The 19,913-nt window shown below is 35.6% G+C and overlaps 1 protein-coding gene across 3 annotated transcripts in view; it reads left to right on the top strand.

Moving 5' to 3' along the window:
- Window positions 1–19,913, top strand: part of ZCWPW2 (zinc finger CW-type and PWWP domain containing 2) — a 168,256-nt gene that overhangs the window by 81,177 nt on the left and 67,166 nt on the right. For all 3 annotated transcript variants that reach the window (XM_070238091.1, XM_005600877.4, XM_070238090.1), the window contains exon 4: window positions 13,888–14,002. In XM_070238091.1, coding sequence (XP_070094192.1) covers window positions 13,888–14,002 — 115 coding nt within the window. The remainder of the gene's footprint in view (window positions 1–13,887; window positions 14,003–19,913) is intronic.

The following is a 19,913-nucleotide window of genomic DNA, read 5'->3' as shown; positions in this document are numbered from 1 at the left end:
TATTGTGTTTATTTTGTGGAATGTATGAATGTGTTTATGAGTTGGGGGGCCAAAGAAGCCGGGCAAATCTTCAGCAAAATTGAGATGTTAGACTCCCCTGTCCCTTTAAATAGTTTCTCTCTTTGGTGGTGGCTGATTTTCTCCTGCTGTGACAGCTAGAGCCCTCTTTCTTTCTCTCTCCTTCTCTCAAAATCTGATTTCATGCCCATCACACTAAATGACTGATGTATTGGTTGTATAAAAATTGTTTTCTGAAGGATGTCAGTCCAGATAATAGACCAGCATAAAATGTCAGACTCCTTTTTTAAAAAAACATGGCCCGGCCCCATGGCTGAGCAGTTGAGTTCGTGCACTCTGCTTCCGCGGCCCAGGGTTTCGTCAGTTCGAATCCTGAGCACGGACATGGCACCACTCATCAAGCCATGCTGAGGCGGCATCCCACATGCCACAACTGGAAGGACCCACAACTAAAAGTACACAACTATGTACCAGGGACCTTTGGGAGAAAAAGGAAAAATAAAGTCTTTAAAAAAAGAACAATACAACCATAGCATGTAGTAGTTGTGTATTCTATCTTGATAGGAAGAGAGCTTACATATTCAAAATGCTTAGTAAGTATATGTTAAAGTTTAGGTTAATAAAAGCGTATCTAGTAGCCTCGGATTTTTGTGATTTGTCCATTGAGGCTATTTTATCTTAAACTATCTGGCTTCTTATCCCTTCCCCCACCCCCAGCACTGCAGGGAGTACTCAGTTCCTGTATTGGAAATTTCCAATATTTCAAGCCAAGTAATGGAATCACACTGTACAGATTTGACTCTCAAATTTCCTTATTCTTTCTTTTCTGCCTAATTTCTCCTCTAGTACTCATTGCATTCTTGGTATTATCTGTCAGACATCAATGTAAAGGATCAGACTAAACAAAGCTGAAACTTTTTTTTTGTCAACTTAACTGGTTCACACTTTCCAGTGGTATGGGGAGTGGAAGATATAAGTTTTAATCTTACAGTCCTGATGACTTAGAGTAAGCAAAATTCCTATTTATGTCTATAGGAAACTTAGAGTAACCTGTAAGTTAATAAGATTTTGAAAATAATATTTGCTTCAAGTGTTCAATAATTTGAATAAACTGTCTAAATAATCCAGAGTTGATTATCTGAAGATTACGTGAAGCTATGTTAAAGATGACAGATGAGAGGGGAGGCAAGTATTAGGAAGCCAAGGAGTGTGTGGTACACATTGGTATGATGTGACTATCTTCTAGTTTGCATCAAAGGAATGGGAATGTTCTTACGGTCTAGATTACTGCCTGCTGTTTCAGAAATCCAATTTAAAGAAGACAAGATATCTTTGTGATTAACTTTCTACTGAATTGCTTTAAATGAAAACAATCTGCCCAACAGAAAAGAAGAGCAATAGCTATGGCATGATAGTAAATAGAACAATGCATCAGTGCAGTACATGTTTAGAGTCAGCAAGCTACACTGCAAGTTTGAATGTATAAATAGCAGCAATTGACATAAATCACCAGGAAGAGTACTCTATAATAGGTGGTAGCGTTGATCCTCAAAAGGAAATTATTTTGTATTTCTTTAGATTATGAAATCTATGACTTGTATCTCCATGTTTCTAAATGCATATAAGAAATAACTTCAAGTAATGGTCAATATTTGAAGTCATATCAGTGAATTTATGAAGGTCAATAAAGCAGTCTAAGTACTTATGATTCTGGTTTTCCAGATTTTTCATATATGTTCAACATTGTCTCTAAAAGATAAATTTTCTAAACTGTGAGTACTTATATTTGCAGTTAACTTTAATATTGATATAGTCAACATTTGAATTGATAATTTTGGGTTGTAGATGCTGTCATTCTACCCACAGGATTGTAGTGAGGCTCTGCCGTGCCCCAAATGGATCACATTAAGAAGCATTTGAGGGGCCGGCCCTGTGGCCAAGTGGTTAAAGTTCCACATGCTCCACTTGGGTGGCCCAGGTTCTCAGGTTTGGAGCCTGGGCATGGACCTACTGGACTCATCAGCCATGCTGTGGTGGCATCCCACACACAAAATAGAGGATGATTGGCACAGATGTTAACGTTAGCTCAGGACTAATCTTCCTAAGCAGAAAAAAGAGAAGATTGGCAGTGGAATCTACCTCACCAAAAAAACCCACAGAAAAACAAACAAACAAAAGAAGCATTTGATTGAATTAATTTAATTTTAAAATTAAATACTATTTTTTACATAACGTTTAAAGTACTTGAAATTAGATACATTCTTTTTCAAGAAAAATGCTACTGATATCATAAGATAAATCTATAGTGCATGAAGTACTTTACAGGTCTGAATTCTATACAACGAATGAAGTTCTATATATCTTAGAAGTAATATCACCATATCATAATGCCAGATAGTTATCATGTTTATATATCCTTCTTTACCTTTCTAGGGGTAATCACAGGTAATTCAGGATTAAAGTGTAGCTTTTCATTTTCATCTCCAATTTCCTAACTTTTACCCATGCCTCCATGAACAAAAAATGTCTAGTTATAATATTCGATAAATATTTACTGAGCTCCTATTATTTGTGACTCTTCTAGCCTCAGAAGTGAACAAAACAGACAAAATTCAGATGCCCTCATGAGACTTAAATTAGTGGGATAAGGCATGTAGTAAACAAATTTAAAAAAGATATGGCGTGTTAGTTGTTGATGAGCGCTGGGGGGAAAACTAAGGGAGAGCAATAGGTAGAGTGAAGGAGTAGGGTGCCAAGGGGTGGGGAGGAAGGACTACCACCTACCTATCTATGCTAATATTCAAAGCTCCTTAGCTGGGAAATTCTTCCCTACAGCCAACCAAATACCAGTCGTTAGTTGATGATAATTCTTGCTCTGATTGTATTTTTCCCTCTCATTTATTCCAAAAAGTAGTCAGGCCCCTTGTGTTCCCATGTTTCAGGGGAGTTTTCTGTTGTGGGGATCAAAGGCAGAGCTTGGCTGTCTTCTTGACCTGAGTTACTTGAGGGTGGGAAGGGTGGACTGGGAACAAGGAGGCCAGTGCCTCTCGGAGGAACAGGCAGGAGCAGGAAGGCAGAGAAGAGATTCTCTCAGACTTGGAAGAGGGCAAAAGTCTGTCAGTGCCCTGGGAAGTGGCAGTACCTCAGAGAATAGCACCATGGTGCACCTAGGGAGGTTGAACCTAGGCCATGAAGGTTCCCAGCCTCCGAACAGATTATTTTGTCCCGGTGTAGCAAAGAAGCTGTTAGACTACCTGACTTCAAGGAACTTGGACAAAGGTATTATTCATGTAACCATTATGGGTTGAAGAGTAATGATCTTTCCTCACTCTTCAGGCACTATACATACCTTTCCAATTTATATGAACCTAGGGAAAGTAAAGGGTGGCCCTAAAATGACTGAGATCAAATTTTGTATCTTCCTCGTTGGATGAGGGCTGTCATATTCAATTTTACTTAGCAAAAATAAGGTTATGTGACATTGCTTACACATTCAAGTTTGAGGAGTAAGATTTATCCTGCTACAACTCCGGGTTATTGTATCTTGATTAATTCTTATGTGGAGAAGCAATCTTAAAATACAAAGCAACAGAAGTTATGAATTTCTGCAAGATTGCAGATTTCTCTCCACCTGTCTTACTGAGTAGACAAACACATGTGTATTCTTTTCCTTGAATTTGCCACTTTATGTTAGTATGTGATGATAGCACAAACCCTATTCAGTGAGTCAAAAGTTACTGAGAGGGGACACTCAAATTCCTCCTCAAACCCTGGGAAATGTAAAATGATATTAAAGCCTTCAGTCAGTCAGTAACACCTGTTTGAAACAAGATCACATAGGATAGTAGTTTACAAACTTTTCAATTTTGGACACAGCTAGGAATTTTCTCACACACAGGGTACTATCTTTCCCTGTCTAACCATCTGTTTGGTCTCAAACCTCATCCTTACTCCAAATATTTACATTCTTATTCATCTATCAAGAATATATCAATCAAGAATCATCTTTACACTTATAAATTCACATAAATTTTTAGACCATATATCTTCCTTCCTTTTGTGTAATTACTTATTTTTCTATTACTAAAATTTAATAAAATTGAGAAAACTCAAGTTGCCAAAGTAATATAAATATAATGAATGACATGATATTCCCTCTTGGGGTCATAGAATTTACTGGAATTTAGAGATGCCCAGCCCTTTCTATACTCTCATCTGAAGTCATTGATCTTAATCCTTGACTTTACAAGCTTTTAGCTCCTTGAAAGTTTGTTAAAGAATTGCCTTCAAAGTTTCTTTTTTAAACAAGTGTGTTTTAAAACTTGTCTGTGTTTTGTTTTGTTTTGGAGTGGGAAGTAAGATAATTTGAAAGTTCTAAAATTACTAGATATACCCAGGTTTTGGTGAAAGACATAAGTCTTTAGGACTACAAAAGCTAAGGACAAAAATAATGATTTTCACATAGCAAACTGAGGTACAAGACTACGTATGCAGGACTTGCAAAGGAGATGCCAAAACTGGCCTGGCACCCTTTACCCCAATTTACATAAGGATATAAAAGGCTTGATGTTGAATATACAGAACTTTCTTTGGAAAAAATGATGGTGTACTGTGGCATTTTCCCTTCACCTGCTATCTTCCCATCTTGGGAAAAAGAAGGATGATCATTATCCTGAACCTCATGTGTAGGATGAGGGATTTTTTGAGAGCTTGATGTGTGTACTCTGGAGCTTGAACAACACAGCATACTTGTGTCCAACTTCTCCCTGAGAAATCTACAGAGTGAGAGTTTCTGGTTATCAGGTCTGGTGGCAGAGTGAAGAGAGCTAGCAGCACTGGGAATGGCCAGCATTCCACAGTTTTCAGGAGCAATAATGCAGGCAACATGGGAGAAAGAGAGGTCATTTTAGACGGGTCCCCATCCAAGATATCTTCCTGCTCCCATGCAATCTAAGCAGAAAGATGGAGAAAAATGGTAATGGGGTAGGGTTTGAAAGCAACCAGCTAAAAGAAGGACCTTGCCCCTGCCAAGGGAGCTGTTGCTAGTTGGGAGAAGATGTTCTTCAAAAACCCACAAAGCACTCCACAATAAAAAACACTTCAAGCCCAGGAAGCACCAACCCCGGAATGCCACAATAACAGTCAAATAACATTTTCTGCAATTTCTCTTCCATTCTCTACACCTAAGCCTCTCAACCCTAGAGGACCTAGAAGATGTAGGGAAAAAGGAGAAGCACATAGAGAAAAGGAAAACCACTTGCAGCCTGAAGAATGCCATTAGCTTGTGGAGCACAGAAGCTTTAACTTGAAATGAAGTTTGGAATGGTGTCTCTTACATGCGAGCAGGCATTTTAGTTTGAATTTGGGAAGACTAAGTAACTGTAAGACATTTTATTAGCTGAGAGTTACCAGGAAAGTCACAGGACCTGCTGTAGATTTCAGTCAAGGCTTAAGAAACATCTAGATTTCAGTTGCAAGAGTGAGTTTGAATGGCAGTTACTTTCTGCTTGAGCTTGAATCCTATTTTGAATAGTGTTTGGCTTTAATAATTCTTTGTTAAATCTGAAGTTAATTATCTATTTGACTTCTGACTAAAAAGGTAAATGTAAATGTTTTCATGCCTTTAAAAGATAATTTTTGTTTAAAAAAAGGATAGGTTTTGCCTGAGTTGGGGCTTATTCAAAACATCATTGTTTCGTTTGTTAACTTTTTTCCAAAATATAAACCTTCAAGTTGAACATTTATCTCGTTAAATACTATAGTATTTTAAAATTGAGCTTAATCACAATTTATTACTGTAATTCATTCAAGCATGATGTTCATTCATCCTTCACAAACTTTGACCTGATGATTAGTATATGGAGTGAATCTATTGAGTCTTTATTTCTTTCTTGTGAATCCAGAACGCTTTCCCTGGCAGATTCCAGTTGAAAGATTATGATAATATCTCAAAGATCTTAATTTATGAAAGTGATTACAAACAAATTTTTTGGGTAGCTTCCCTAGAAGAATTCAATTTAAGTAAATGTGAATCACTTTAGTATGTCTTGAAAAATACATAAACTCACTCAACTGAAAGTTTTATTTTAATTAGAAAAGAAATTGGTTGTTCAGGTAGGAAATTTGGTTTTTTAAAAGAATGTAGGATTACTACTTTTATTTTATTGTCCTGGTAGAATTGGCTAATATAATTAGCCAAAGAAACAAGCAGAAGTACACATACAGGAAAGGAAAAAGCAAAATTAGAAGTAGTAGTACATGATCATTTACTTAGAAAACCCATGGAACTCAAATGGAAAAACTATTATAAACAATAGAAAAACTATTATAAACAATAAGAAAATTCAGTTGTGTAGCAGTTATAAAATTACTGTGCAGAGGTGACCAATGTGAAAATATGAAGGGATAAAAGTTCTCATTTATAATAGCAACAAAGCATATACAGTACACTGGAGTAAGCTTAAGAAGCATGTGCAAGATCTTTATGACTGAAACTTTAAAATGCTAATAAGAGAAAATAAAACGTAAGAAAATTGAAAGATATAATCTTCTTCTTATGGAATATGTAATATAAAAAGATGTCAATTCTCCCTAATTAATTTTAGTGCAATCTGAATTTTACAAAAGGACTTAAAACTAATTCTAAAATTTGTGGGAAAATTAAACATAGAAGAGGGCATTAGGCCTATAAAATATAAAATTATAGTAAAGCTCCAGTAGTTAAAGCCCTTTGATACTAACAGTGATTTGAAAGATTAAAGAATAATACCGAGTTCAAAAATAGACTCAAAAGTACTTGGAAATATATAGGTAGTGGTTAAGCTTGTATTTAAATAATTAAAGAAAAGTTGTATTGTTTAATAAATTGCATGGGTACAAATGGCTAGCTAGTTGGGGAAAAAAATGAAGTGGAAGCTATACCTGACATCCACATTGGTTCTAGAAGGATGAAAGATTTAAATGAACAAAAAAGAAAATACAAGTATACTAAAAAACTATAAACAGGAGAAAATATTTGCAACACATATAGCAAAGGGCTACTTTTTTTAATATATAAAAGTATCTTACAAATCAATAGAAGAAAGACCAATATAAATATTAACACAAGACTTGAATAGTCTAGAAAAGAAAATATAAATGGATTTTAAAAACAGGAAAAAATTGGTGAATAAGTCTGGGGATCAAATGTACAGCATGATGAATATAGTTAATAATATTGTTATTATATACTTGAAAGTTGTTAAGAAAGTAGGTCTTTTTTTTTTTTTTTTAAAGATTGGCACCTGAGCTAACATCTGTTGCCTATCTTCTTTTTTTTCCTTCTTCTCCTCAAAGCCCCTCAGTAAGTAGTTGTATATTCTGGTTGTAAGTCCTTCTAGCTCTGCTGCGTGGGACACTGCCTCAGCATAGCTTGATGAGCAGTGCTAGGTCTGTGCCCAGGATCTGAAATGGTGAAACCCCGGGCCGGCGAAGCAAAGCATGAGAACTTAACCACTCGGCCGTGGGGCCAGCCCAAAAAGTAGATCTTAAATGTTCTCACCACACACACAAAAAATGATTATTATGTGAGTTTTATGGAGGAGTTAACTAACCTTATTGTGGTAATAATTTGCCAATATATGTGTGTATCAAATCATCATTTTGTACTCCTTAAATTTACATAATGTTGTATGTCAGTTATACCTCAATAAAGCTGGAGAAAAATATGAAAAATTGCTCATAATTACTGAATTTAAGAAATGAAAATGATAATAAAGAGGAAATGCCGTTTTTCTTTGAAAATTATTGACAGAGATCTAAAAGTTTCATAACGTAAGTGTTTCTAGGGTGTGAGGAAACATGTTGTTTGTGGCATTGAGCATGTATGACCCTCTCATTCAAGAGTGATTTCACAATAGCTTCCAAAATTTAAAATAAACACATACATTAAACCTGGTAATTCAACATCTAGGAATTTATCCTTCAATATATTTTCACGTGGGCAAAATGACATATGAACAAAAAGTTTTTACTGCAGCATTATTTCAAATTGCATAATATTAGAAACAACCTAAATGTCCATCACTAGGGCATTTGTCAAATAAATAATGTTACATACCACATATATGGATATACATACATCTGTTTCCTCATTCCTTAGGTTATCTCATTCAGTTTCTTGACTTTAAATACCGTGTGTATGTGTGTATAATTCCCAAAGTGTATATGCAGTTCAGTTCTCTTTCCTGAATTCCCTTACCAAACTGCTACTCAGTATCTCTGATGGGATAATAGACATGTCATACTCAACATGTCTGAACTCTTGATCTTCCTTTCAAATCTCACTTCCTTGACAGCCTTCCCCATCTCAGTAGAGAGCAAATTCCATCCTTCTACTCCTTCAGTCCAAAAGCCTTAGAGTCATCCTCTCTCTCTCACAACAAGTTTTCAGTTGGTCAGGAAATTCTTTTTGCTCTACCTTCAAATTATATCCAGAATCCTACCAGTTATCACCACAGTGGCTGCTACTATCCTGGTCTATACCACCATCATTTCTTGCCTGGATTATTGCAACAGCCAGTTGTCCTACGTCTACACTTGCTTCGGTATAGTCTATTCTCATCAAAGCAACCAGAATGTTTGTTTTAAAACATTAAGTCAACTCATATGTCATTCTTCTGCTCAGAAGCCTGCAATGGCTCGCATTTCACTCAGAGTAAAAGCCAAAGTCTCTACAATGGCTTGAAAGGACCTCCATGATCTGGCCCGTGTTGATTTTCTGACATTGTTCCTTATTACTCTCCCTCTTCCTCATTCAGCCTCAGCTACTTTGGCTTCTTTGACGCTTATTGAATATACTTGTATTCTCCCTCCATAGAGCATTTGTTTCTGCCTGCAGTGCTCTTTCCTTGGCTATCTGCATGGCTAACTCCCTGACCTCCTTTGGATCTTTGCTCAAATCTCACCTTTTCAATGAGAGTTATCCTGACCACTGTATTGCCTTACCTTTTCTTTATTGTATAGTACTTATAACCTCTTACAATATACTGCAGCCTTTACTTCTTTGTTATGCTGGTTATAGATTGGCTTTTTCACTACCTAGAATGTAAGTTTTATCTGTTTTCTTCAGTGACAGATCCTGAGAGTCTAGAATATGTTGAATCAATAAATAAATGAAGCAATCTGCAAGACAAATTGAAAAACTCCAAGTATATATAACTATTCATAGAATTCTATAAAAATAGATACATAGATAATGTATTGCATGTAGATGCATGCAATATCTCTGGAAGACTATGAATCAAATTGGTAATAATGGGTGCCTTTGGGAGAAACACTCAGTACCAGGGATGGGTAGGAGGCACATTCTATACTTTTAGAATGTGCACCTATCACTTCTTCAGTTAAAAAACAAATTTGTCGAAAAATACAATGCATAGCTAAGCCTAATTCTGGAATTCAAAATTCTTTTTTTTTTTCCTGCTGAGGAAGAGTGTCCCCGAGCTAACATCATTTTCAATCTTCCTCTCTTTGCTTGAGGAAGATTGTCCCTGAGATAACATCTGGGCCAATCTTCCTCCATTTTGTATGTGGGAAGCTGTGGCAGCTTGGCCTGGTGAACAGTGTGTAGGTCTGCACCTGAGATCCAAACCTGTGAACCCTGGTCCACCAAAGCAGAGTGCTTAAATCTGATTACTACACCAACGGGCTGGCCCCTTAAATTATTTTATTGAGGCAACATTGGTTTATAACAATATATAAATTTCAGGTGTACATCCCTATATTTCGATTTCTGTATAGACTACATCATGTTTACCACCAAAAGTCTAGTTGCCATCCATCACCATACAAATATGCCCTTTTACCCCTTTCACCCATCCTCACTCCCCTTCCTCTGTGGTAACCACCAATCTATTCTCTATATCTATGTGTTTGTTTGTTGTTGTTGTTCATGTATCTTCCACATACGAGTGAAATCATACAGTATTTGGCTTTCTCCATCTGACTTATTTCACTTAGCATAATACCCTTAAGTTTTATCCATGTTGTTGCAAATAGCAAGATTTCATCTTTTTTATGGCTGAGTAGTATTCCGTTGCATATGCGTATACCACAGCTTCTTTATACATTCATCCATTGATGGGCGCTTAGGTTGCTTCCAAGTCTTGGCTATTGTGAATAATGCTACAATGAACATAGGGGTGCATGTATCTTTTCAAATTTATGTTTTTGTGTTCTTTGGATAAATACGCAGAAGTGGAAGAGCTGGATCATATGGTAATTATAGTTTTAATTTTTTGAGGAATCTTCATACTGTTTTCCATAGTGACTGCACCCATTTACATTCCCATCAGCAGTGTATGAGGGTTCTCTTTTCTCCACATCCTCTCCAGTACTTGTTATTTCTTGTCTTTTTAATAATAGCCATTCTGACAAGCTTGAGGTGATATCTCATTGTGCTTTTGATTTGTATTTCCCTAATAATTAGTGATGTTAAACATTTTTCATGTGCCTGTTGGCCATCTGTCTATCTTCTTTAGAAAAATGTCTATTCAGATCCTCTGCCCATTTTTCAATTTGGTTGTTTGTTTTTTTGTGGTTGAGTTGTATGAGTTCTTTATATATTTTGGATATTAACCCCGTATCAGATATATGATTTGCAGATATCTTCTCCCAATCGGTAGGTTGTCTTTTCATTTTGTTGATGGTTTCCTTTGCTGTTCAGGTGCTTTTTAGTTTGATGCGGTCCCATTTGTTTATTTTTTCTTTTGTTTCCCTTGCTTACAGAGACATGATATTCAAAAAAATACCACTAAGACTGATGTCAAAGAGTGTACTGCCTGTGTTTTTCTTCTAGGATTTTAATGGTTTCAAGTCTTACATTCAAGTCTTTAATCCATTTTGAGTAAATTTTTGTATATAGTGTAAGATAATGGTCTACTTTCATTCTTTTCATGTGACTGCCCAGTTTTCCCAGCACCATTTATTGAAGAGACTTTCCTTTCTCCGTTGTATGTTCTTGGTTCCTTTGTCAGTGATTAGCTGTCCAGGGATGTGTGGGTTTATTTCTGGGATTTCACTTCTGTTCTACTGATCTGTATGTCTGTTTTTCTGCCAGTACCATGCTGTTTTGTTTACTAGAGGTCAAAATCCTTTATAAAATAAGAGTCTTAGCTTTTGAGTTCCTTAGAAGATGTTTAATTGTGTTACCACTAGGTGGCACATACTTACTGATAAATTCTTAAGACTCTCAGACACAGGTTTTAAAAAAAGCTTTTCAGTTACCCAAACTCACCAAAGTTCACTTTAGCTATATATTGCATTGGTTTTTTTCGAGAAATTTCCTTAACTTCAATGGCTTAGTTGCTATATCAGATTTTAGATGATTTTTCAGTATCTATAATTTCTTACTTAGCATCATTATAACATTGGAGTTGCAGAAATGTCTTAAATCTGCAAATGCTAGCTTAAATGTTCTTAAATTAGTTTATATTTTCTAGTGTTTATCAAACTGTATCTGCCTATCTTGTCATCTTTTTCCCTATGAAATAATAAATTAAATTTAAAGATTCTGTGTGTAAAAGTAGATTTTTGTTTGCTCATATTGTTTCACTACCTTTATACCAAATAAATCAGTATCCAGGACCACATGCAAACCACTTTCTGAATGCTTATTTAATATGCAGTGAGATTAGGCAAATGGGTACTGTAGAGATACAAAGATGAAATGTTGCTTATTATCTCTGTCTTCAGGAACCTTTCATTTTTATGGGTGGAGACAGTCATGAATGCAAATAACTATAATAAAAGTCAGAATGTAGTAAATGATTAAATGAAAACATTAAGTGTAATGGGAACCGATAGTTGATATTAATTTGGGGACTCCAAGGATAAGGTGGAATTTGAGAAAGAGCTTTAAATATACAGTTTCATTTTCTGAATGAATTGAATATAGGTGTTATATAGATTTCCATTTCTGTGTGAAGGGTGAGTTATCTCATATCTGAGATAAAGATACGATTATTATAAGCAAGTGGCAAATATGGATTAATAGAAGAAATACCTGTATTCTTTTTGATAGTAAAGTTTTCAAAAAGAAAATGATGGCATGCACTTTATCAATTGTAACATTTAAAAACATAAAAACCTTTTTTGGGCACGTTCTAAAATAACACTGAAAAAATTATTGGGCGAGATAATTTTTATAGTCATTTTTTATTTTTTTTTTCCTTTTTCTCCCAAAGCCCCCGGTACATAGTTATGTATTTTTAGTTGTGGGTCCTCCTAGTTGTGGCACATGGGATGCTACCTCAGCATGGCTTGATGAGTGATGCCATGTCCGCGTCCAGGATTCAAACTGGCGAAACCCTGTGCTGCTGAAACAGAGCACATGAACTTAAACACTCGGCCACAGGGCTGGCCCCCATAGTCATTTTTAAACTAGAGATTCTTTCATTCTATTTTTCTTTTCAAATTACATTTTTTATAAAATTAAATAAACATTTAGAAAAAGTTCTGTATTCAAGTAGAATAACGTTTATTGAGAACCTACTGTGCCAGAAAACTGTCATCTGTTATTTCATTTAATACATACTCATGAAACTTATGATGTATGACCTGTTGTCCGTATTTTACAGATGAAGAAATTGGGGCACAGAAAGTTTAAGGAACTTGTCTGCCATGACACCAAAACAAGATGTGAATGGAATTAATTTTCTTACAATAAGAAACTTGACTTTTCAATTTCTGCCACTTCCACTATGTTACCACTATGTTACTTAAAATTCTACCACTATGCCATTTAAAAGGGAATCAACGTTATTCTAATAAAATGGATTAATATTGACTACTTTGTTACATTGGTCATCTTAACTTTTTGTAACGTTCTAAGGGTGAGATGAATCATATTAAAATATTATCTTACTGAATCAAGAATCTCACCCTCGGGCCAGCCCGGTGGCGCAGGGGTTAAGTTCACACGTTCCGCTTTGGCCGCCTGGGGTTCGCTGGTTTGGATCCTGGGTGCGGACATGGTGCCGCTCGTCAGGCCGTGCTGTGGTAGGCGTCCCACATATAAAGTAGAGGAACATGGGCACAGATGTTAGCTCAGGGTCACTCTTTCTCAGCAAAAAGAGGAGGATTGGTAGCAGTTACCTCTGAGCTAATCTTCCTAAAAAAATAATAAATAATAAATAAATAAAAAGAATCTCACCCTTTTGGCTATTAACGTGCAAAATTTCCACAACTTTGCTGTATTCTAAAGTAATAATAAAATAATGTCAGATACCAAAGTCTAAGTAATATGTTGTACACTGCTTAAATTAGATTTAGTTCCAGCTCAACAGCTAGATCAAGTGGCTATTAAAACAAAAGTATATATTTAGGGGCTGGCCCAGTGGCATAGTGGTTAAGTTCTTGCACTCCGTTTCTGCGGCCTGGGGTTCATGGGGTCAGATCCTGGACACAGACCTACACACCACTCATTAAGCCATGCTGTGGCAATGTCCCACATACAAAATAGAGGAAGATTGGCACAGATGTCAGCTCAGGGCCAATCTTCCTCACTAAAAAGAACAAGTGTATACTTAAAAAGGAATCTTGGGGCCAGCCCCATGCCTGAGTGCTTAAGTTCACACACTCCGCTTTGGTAGCCCAGGGTTTCACTGGTTCAGATTCTGGGTGCAGACCTAGCACCTCTCATCAAGCCATGTTAAGGTGGCATCCCACATAGCAGAACTAGAAGGACCTACAACTAGAATATACAACTATGTACTGGGGGGCTCTGGGGAGAAGAAGAAGCAAAAGAGGAAGATTGGCAACAGATGTTAGCTCAGGGCCAATCTTTAAAGAAAAAAAAAAAGGAATCTTATTATTTTTCTGTTTCTTTAGCCAGGAATATGTAAGAAGAAGAAGAAGTGGTATAAAAGTGCACTACAAGAAGCACACGTCCTCTATGGATCCTCACATGAGCAAAGACTAGAAATGTGCCACCTGTCAAAAAAGGGTATGTGAGTATTTTATTTTTTACCACCCCAAAATAAGGATTTATTCAGATGCATGCTTTCCAAAATATGTTTGCACGTTTAAAAATCTGTCTTTATCTTCATAGGAAAATAGTGTATCTTTGTCCACTGAAAAGTCATTTTCGTGTGGATTAATAGTATGTATTTTGCCCTCTGAAACTATTTTCAGTGTCTAAACATGCACTCTATTTAAACGCAAGGGTTTTAATTAGCACTTCTGTCATCTTCTTTGCTCTTAGACTATCTACAAAGGTCCTCTTGTGTATTTCAAAATTAAAAGCCACAACTTTAAAATATATTTTTGAGGTGAAACTTTCACTTGGATATGCTGTATTATTTCAGAACAAAGTATTCTTCAAAATGTTTTATTTTTAAATAAATTCAAGGCAAAGATAAAAAATAATCTTCAACTTTTTTTAATTAGGTGAAAAAATGATAGTATTTTATTTCAGGTTTTTGTTTTTTTGGTGAGAAAGATTGGCCCTGAGCTAACGTCTGTGCCAGTCTTCCTCTATGTTGCCTGTGGGATGCTGCCACAGCATGGCTTGATGAGTGGTGTGTAGGTTGGTGCCTGGGATCTGAACCTTCGAACTCAGGGCCACAGAAGTGGAGCGTGCAAACTTAACCACTATGCCACCGGGTCAACCCCAGGTTATTTTTAAAAAAATAAAAAGTTCTTTTTGAATCATAAATATTATGGTTTATAGATAGCTTTTTAAATGAGTTCATCATAGGGATTATGGTCAGTATAATACATTTTTAATTCCAAAAGAATATGATTGTCCCATAAAAGTGATAATTTTCAATAAACAAATATGTCTTTAAATTTTTCTGCTTAGTGATCATAATTTTTTATCTTACAAGATCTCTCGTTACTTTATCACCTTAAGTTCTAAAACAGATTACTCTATGGAAGGATCTGGCTTTTGGTGATGACTGATTTTAAAGTAGCAGTGATATTTTTTTCTCCTTTGGAAAAATTTAATATGTAATTTTAAAAGTTATATGTGAAAACATTGTATTTAAGAAAAAGTTTAAATATTAACCCAGTCATGTAAGTTTAGATTTTAAAGCAAATAAGTATGTTCGAAAAGAGTGGAAAAAGAGTGACTAGCACAACTATTTGGAGATGAGGAAAAGAGACGTTTATTACCTCAAATGTAGTTTTATTCCTTATGCTCAAGATATAATGTCTTGGTTTATTAGCAATAAAGGTTGAACTCACTCTGTTGTCACAAATACAATTTTGTGTTTTGCACAGACTATGCATTTCTCTTGTGTAACCAAAATAAACTTTGAAATATTTCGTTTTTTAAGACATTAATACTTTGAAGCAATATAGTCATTTACTTTTTAACGTTATATTACAGCCATTTCACACTAGGAGTAGATCCGCTCTCTCAATAAGTTATGGAACCATGTCTTTGCTGTTGCTGTGTGTGCCAGGGTGTTTATGTCTGGGTCTTTTGGCATTCTTGCTTGTCCAGAGACTCTGGAGAGGGGTTATTTCTGATTGGTTTTGCAGCAGCAGACCATTTTCTTGCTGAAAATCTGATGATTTTTGCGTGCAGAATTTGATGTAATTCAGTCTGATTATAGAAAGCCATATGCCTAAAGACTTTCATTTTGGCCCTGAGATAGCCAAAATGGAGGGGCATGGATAGACTTCCTGGAGTTCAGCCTGTCATAACAGGCTCACTCATTTCATACTCACTCTTCACTATCTCCAAAATAGACAATTTAACCCTTTTGTCTGCTTAGCTTCCAGGGTGAATTCTAGTACATATTCAGCTTCTTACTGTGTTCAAAAGTAGTTTTGAGAGATAATTAGCCATTATTCAGATATCTTACAAAAGGTGAGTAGCTTAGAAGCAAACCACACATTTCATCTTAGCAACTTTGGAGATTTCTTCACCCAGAAATTTCTTCTTCTAACCCAGAGATAATTACTACTCATTTTTTGGCCGAAATTCTTCCTACCCTGCTGAAATTGACACACTATTATGTTTGATGCAGCTCTTTAATTGTTGAAATCTTCAGGGTCAGTATTTGATATGTAAAGATCGATCCAATCATACTATAACAAATTTTAAAGTCCTGTCCACAAGATTTGGTTGACCCGTTTCTGTTGTATTAACTATTACTCCAAGTAAGAATTCTTCTCCTGGGGCTAGAAAGCTTTTTCTTATATAAGAACATTCATTGTAATTATATAGATATTTTTTTTGGAAGTTCTCTCTTTTTTTTTTTTATTGAGTTCACAATAGTTTACAACATTATGAAATTTCAGTTGTACATTATTACTTATCCATCACCATATAAGTGCTGCCCTTCACCCGCTGTGCCCACTCCCCAGCCCCCTTCCCCCAGTAACCACTGAACTGTTCTCTTTGTCTGTGTGTGTGTTTGTCTTTCACATGAGTGAAATTATCTGGTGTTTGTCTTTCTCCATCTGGCTTATTTCGTTTAAGATAATACCCTCTAGGTCCATCCATGTTGTTTCAAATGGGACGATTTTGTCTATTTTTATGGCTGAGTAGTATTCCATTGTATATATATCCCACATCATCTTTATCCAATCATCAGTCAGTGGACACTTGGGTTGCTTCCATGGCTTAGCTGTTGTGAATAATGCTGCAATGAACATAGGGGTGCATATGTCACTTTGAATTGTTGATTTCAAGTTCTTTGGATAGATACCCAGTAGTGGGATAGCTGGGTCATATGGTATTTCTATTTTTAGTTTGAGAAATCTCCATACTGTTTTCCATAGTGGCTGCACCAGTTTGCATTCCCAGCAGCAATGTATGAGGGTTCTCTTTTCTCCACAACCTCTCCAACATTTTTTATTTTTTGTCTTAGTTGTAGTCATATTTTTAAAATGAATAGAGTGTTACCCATATAGTCTCTTTATAATTAAGCCTTTGGATTTTTTGTTCTTGTCAGGGTTAATATTTTCTTACATGCTCTATATTTTAGAGTGGATATTTTTATCTCTACCTTTTTTTCCCCAGAATTATTTGTTGTTTTTTTTTAATTGACTTTATTTTTTAGAGCTGTTTTAGGTTTACAGCAGAATTAACCAGAAAGTACAGAGTTCCCATATGCCCCCTGCCACCCTGCCCCCCCCCGACAGCATCCCGCACTATCAATATCCAGCACCATAGTGATACATTTGTTGCAATCTATGAACCAAGATTGACACATCATTATCACCCAAAGTCCATAGTTTACATTAGGGTTCACTCTTTGTGTTGTACATTCTGAGTTTTGACAAATGTATAATGTCATGTATTCGCTGCTGTAGTATCATATAAAATCATTTCACTGCCCTAAAAATCCCCTGTGTTTCACCTATTCATTCCTCCCCCATTCCTACTCCTCCACCAACACCTGGCAACCACTGATCTATTTACTGTCTCCATAGATAGTATGTCATATGTTTTTCCAGAATGTCATATCGTTGGAATCATATAATATGTAGCCTTTTCAGATTGGCTTCTTTCATTTAGTAATATGCATTTAAGTTTCCCCCATGTCTTTATAGCTTTTATTTTTTAGCACTGAATAATATTCCAGTGTTTGTATGTACCACAGTTTATTTATCCATTCACCTACTGAAGGATATCTTGGTTGTTTTCAAGTTTTGACAATTATGAATAAAGCTGCTATAAACATCTGTGTACAGGTTTTTCTGTGGATGTAAGTTTTCAGCTCCTTTGGGTAAATACCAAGGAGCATGACTGCTCAGTTATATGGTAAAAGTATGTTTGGTTTTATAAGAAACCGCCAAACTATCTTCCAAAGTGGTTGTACTATTTTGCATCCCTGCAAGTAATGAATGACATCCTGTTTCTCCACATCCTCACCTGCATTTGGTGGTGTCCAGTGTTCAGTATAGTTTTGCATTTTACATTTAGATCTGTGATCCATTTTAAGTTGATGTTTGTGAAAGGTGTAAGTCCTGTGTCTAGATTCGTTTTTTTGGCATATGGATATCTAGTTGTTCTAACATCATTGGTTGAAACACTATCTTTTCTCCATCATATTGTCTTTGCTCCTTTGTCAAAGGTCAGTTAGCTGTATTTATGTGAGTCCATTCTGGACTCTTCTACTCTGTTTCATTGGTCTTTTTTTATTCTTTTCCCAATACTGCACTGTCTTGATTATTGTAGCTTTATAGTAAGTTTTGAAGTCAGGTAGTATCAGGCCTCTGATTTTGTCCTTTTCAATACTGTGTTGGCTAAGCTGGGTCTTGGCCACTGCATATGAACTAGAGAATCAGCTTGTTGATATTTACAAAATAACTTGATGGGATTTTGATTAAGATTGCATTGAATCTATAGATCAAGTTAGGAAGAACTGACATCTTGACAGTTATGAGTCTTCCATACATGAACATGAACTATATCCACATTTATTTAGGTCTTCTTTGATCATCAGAGTTTTCTAGTTTTCCTCACATAGGTCTTGTCTTTATTTTGTTAGATTTATGCCTAAGTATTTCATTTTGGGTGTCAGTAGTGTAAATGGAAATGCGCTTTTAACTTCAAATGCCACTTGCTCATTGCTGATAAATAGGAAAGTGATTGACTTTTATATATTAACCTCGTGTCCTGCAACCTTGTTATAATCAGTTATTTGTTCCAGGAGTATTTTTCTTGATTCTTTTGGATTTTCTACATAGATGACCATGTCATCAGCGAACAAAGACAGTTTTCTTTCTTTCTTCTCAATCTGTACTTTTCTTTCTTTTTCTTGTGTTATTGCATTGGCTATGAGTTTCAGTATGATATTGAAAAGAGTAGTGGGGGGAAACGTCCTTGACTTATTCTTGATCTTAGTGGGAGTTTCTCACCATTAAGTATGATGTTAGCTGTAGGTTTTTGTAGATTCTCCTTATCAAGTTGAGGAAGTTTCCCCCTATTTCTAGTTTACTGAGAATTTTTGTTGTGAATAAGTGTTGGCTTTTGTCAAATGCTTTATCTGCATTTATTGATATGATCATGTAACTTTTCTTCTTTTGCCTGTTGATGTCATGAATCGCATTAATTGATTTTGAATGTTGAACCAGCCTTGTTTACCTGGAATAAACCCTACTTGGCTGTGGTATGTAATTCTTTTTATACATTATTAGATTTGATTTCCTAATATTTTGTTGAGGAGTTTTTCTCATCTGTGTTCATGAGAGATATTGGTCTGTAGTTTTTTTGTAATGTCTTTATTTAGTTTTGTTATTAGGATAATACTGGCCTCATTGAATGAGTTAGGAAGTATTCCCTCTGCTTCTATCTTCTGTAAGAGTTGATAGGGAATTGGTATAATTTCTTCCTTAAATCTTTGGCAGAATTCACCACTGAACTCATCTGGGCTTGCTGCTTACTGTTTTGGAAGGTTATTATATTGATTTAATTTTTTAAGTAGATATAGGTCCCTTCAGATTGTGTATTTCCTCTTGTGTGACTTTTGGCAGAAAGTGTCTTTCAAGGAATTGGTCCCTTTCATCTAGGTTATCAAAGTTGTGGACATAGAGTTACTCATAACATTCCTTTATTATCCTTTTACTGTCCATGGGATCTGTAGTGATGTCCTTTCTTTCATTTTGGACATTAGTAATTTATGTTTTCTCTCTTTTTTTCTTGATTAATTCTGGCTAGAGGCTTATTGACTTTATTGATCTTTTCAAAGAAACACCTTTCATTTTGTTTATTTTCTCTGTTGACTTCCTGTTTTCAATTTCATTGGTTTCTGCTCTAATTTTTCTTTTCTTATGTTTACCTTAGATTTAACTTGCTCTTCTTTCTCTGAGTTTCTGAAGGTGGAAGCTTAGATTATTTATTTTTGATCTTTATTCTTTCATAATATGTTTTCAATACTATAAATTCCCCTCTA

The sequence above is a fragment of the Equus caballus genome, chromosome 16 (genome assembly GCF_041296265.1).
Source record: "Equus caballus isolate H_3958 breed thoroughbred chromosome 16, TB-T2T, whole genome shotgun sequence".
Lineage (NCBI taxonomy): Eukaryota > Metazoa > Chordata > Mammalia > Perissodactyla > Equidae > Equus > Equus caballus.
Note: the sequence above shows the minus strand (reverse complement) of the source record. Positions and strands in the feature narration are given on the sequence as shown.